This window comes from Cornus florida, unplaced genomic scaffold (genome assembly GCF_030987335.1).
Source record: "Cornus florida cultivar Cherokee Brave unplaced genomic scaffold, ASM3098733v1 CherokeeBrave_3.0.0_Hap2_Chr10, whole genome shotgun sequence".
Lineage (NCBI taxonomy): Eukaryota > Viridiplantae > Streptophyta > Magnoliopsida > Cornales > Cornaceae > Cornus > Cornus florida.
Window position 1 is genome coordinate 82,942,357 of NW_026775580.1, and position 2,185 is coordinate 82,944,541.

Genomic DNA, 2,185 nt, shown 5'->3' on the forward strand with positions numbered 1-2,185 from the left:
AACAAAAAAAATAAAAATAAAAAAGAATCACACATTGAGATTATAGTTACTAGTAAAGCAAAACTAATACTCCCTAATAGAATAACCATTTAGCTTATGGATTGGGGATAATAACTAAGCACAATAATGAATGCAATATTTGATCCCTGTTCTACCCCAATCCATTTGAAGTAGGTTTAATCCATTCAAAATGTGAATAATTAAAGCGTCCTTGAGGTTTATGTATTTGTTTTTTTAAGTAAATATTCACACACATTCGTAAATATTTATATAGAATTTGAATTCCTAACCTCCTTTTAAAGATTCTCAAGCCAAGGTAACTTGTTTGGGCTGTGATCCGGTCCGATTGGGCTTACACTGTTGGGCTTATACTTGAAGTCCATGAGTATTTTTCTTTCACTGGATTATTCATTTTTCTTTAATTTTGTCACAAAGTTGAGAATCCACTAACAATGCTCATGGGTAAATGGTTGGTTAGGGTACAATGTCCCAGCTAGTGTCAAACTCGTTTCCCCAAAAAACAATTAATTACCAAATCTGTCACGCTTCGCAGGTTAATTCCCAATTAGAAATAAATTATTTGTAATTAATAAAATTGCACATGTATTTATGATTTGCAAATAATCTATTTTCTTCTAGTGCTACTCTTTATATGACAGCTGTTTTATTTGACAATTGTATCTTGTGTTATTAGTCCAAAGAGAAAATTAAGCTACTTCCAATACAGAACATAACCAATATGACTGTACACTGTGCTAAATATATATATATATATATATGACTGTACATTTATCATAGGCTTCACTGAATAACAAAACCAAGAATTTCATTTCATTCTCCTTTTATTCAATTATTTTCATATATACAAATCCATATATACAGAATCAAAAAAATGTGGTACCAAACAACCCAATTCGAAAAACAAAAATTCCACTCCTGACACACAGAATCAAGAAAGAAAAAAAGAAATAAAACACTCCAAACCAAACAAAATTAAATTACATTCAAATCAAAGAATGTTGGCTTAGCTTGACCGCCAAAAAGACCATAACAAACTGAAAACTTGGACTCTTTCAAAATTCCCAATCGTCGTCTCTGCAATCAACCCAAGCAATAATGGATCGAATTCCCCCCAATAAAACACAGACCCGATCATCCAATAAAACATTTTGATCGATCTCCGTGACATCGTATACGTAAATTCGTATAATAATATTATTCACAGAAGCAAATATGATCACGATCACGGAGATGCTAATTCGAAGCTATTGGCCCTGCAGTACCTGAGCTGCAACGAGATTTGTCTTTCGAGCAGAAGTTGGCGATGGAAGTTAGCTATGAACATATCAGCTCTCTTGTCAATATCATCTTCGGAGGGATAACTTATGGTCCTTTGAAGTCCGTGGGAAGAGCCCGATTCATTCGACTCCGTGTCCTCCGTGCAAGCCATCAAGCCTGGCCGGTCATTGAAGCTCAGGCGGCGCTTGCTCGATGAACCACCGATCGCTGAAGCAAGTTTCCACCGATCTAGATTGAAATTCATCAAGAATCTAATCTTCTTCACCACCCTCCTAAGTCGGCCGATCAATAACCAATTGTCTAAGCCCATGCTACAATAGAGAGTGAATAGCTATGACAATGAATGTTTTGCAACTTGAAAGTTCAATTTTGAAATTAATGGAGAAATGGTGTCTGATGGCAATTATATATATATATATATAGTAGGTAGAGAGAGAAAGTATAAATAAAATAATATATGGTATTTGGCACAAGGAAGTTGCTGTGAAGGCAGGTAAACGTAGCGAAAAGGAAAACCGTGTTCTGGTGACAGCAACACGTATGTTAAGTCTTACGGTAGAAGAGTAGCACTAGTCTACTAGATGGAAAGTCAAAAGTTGATCAATTCTTTAGCACTTGATGTAAAAACATGTTGCTACTAGGAAAATTATATTACTAGTTACTAATGGCAACATGGAAGACACAAAAAAGAAAAAAAAAAAAAAAAAAGAGTTTGGAAGGCAGTTCTAGGAGTTATTCAATGGCCTAACTAGCATTATTATTATTTTCAAGATAAAAATACTCATGTATTAATTTGTTTTTAAATAGACTAGGTTTCGACTTATCAATTAATCAGATTCAGATTGAATGAATGCATAATTTATATCAAATTTCTTTAGCTAACGAA

General features: G+C 33.9%; 1 protein-coding gene across 1 annotated transcript; it reads right to left on the bottom strand.

Annotated features, from left to right (window-relative positions):
* Positions 1-809: 809 nt before the first annotated feature.
* LOC132278659 (uncharacterized) lies at positions 810-1,728 on the bottom strand. The gene has a single exon (XM_059780503.1). The coding sequence runs from the start codon at positions 1,607-1,609 to the stop codon at positions 1,244-1,246; it is 366 nt and encodes a 121-aa protein (XP_059636486.1). The 5' UTR covers positions 1,610-1,728; the 3' UTR covers positions 810-1,243.
* Between the last annotated feature and the right edge of the window lie 457 nt (positions 1,729-2,185).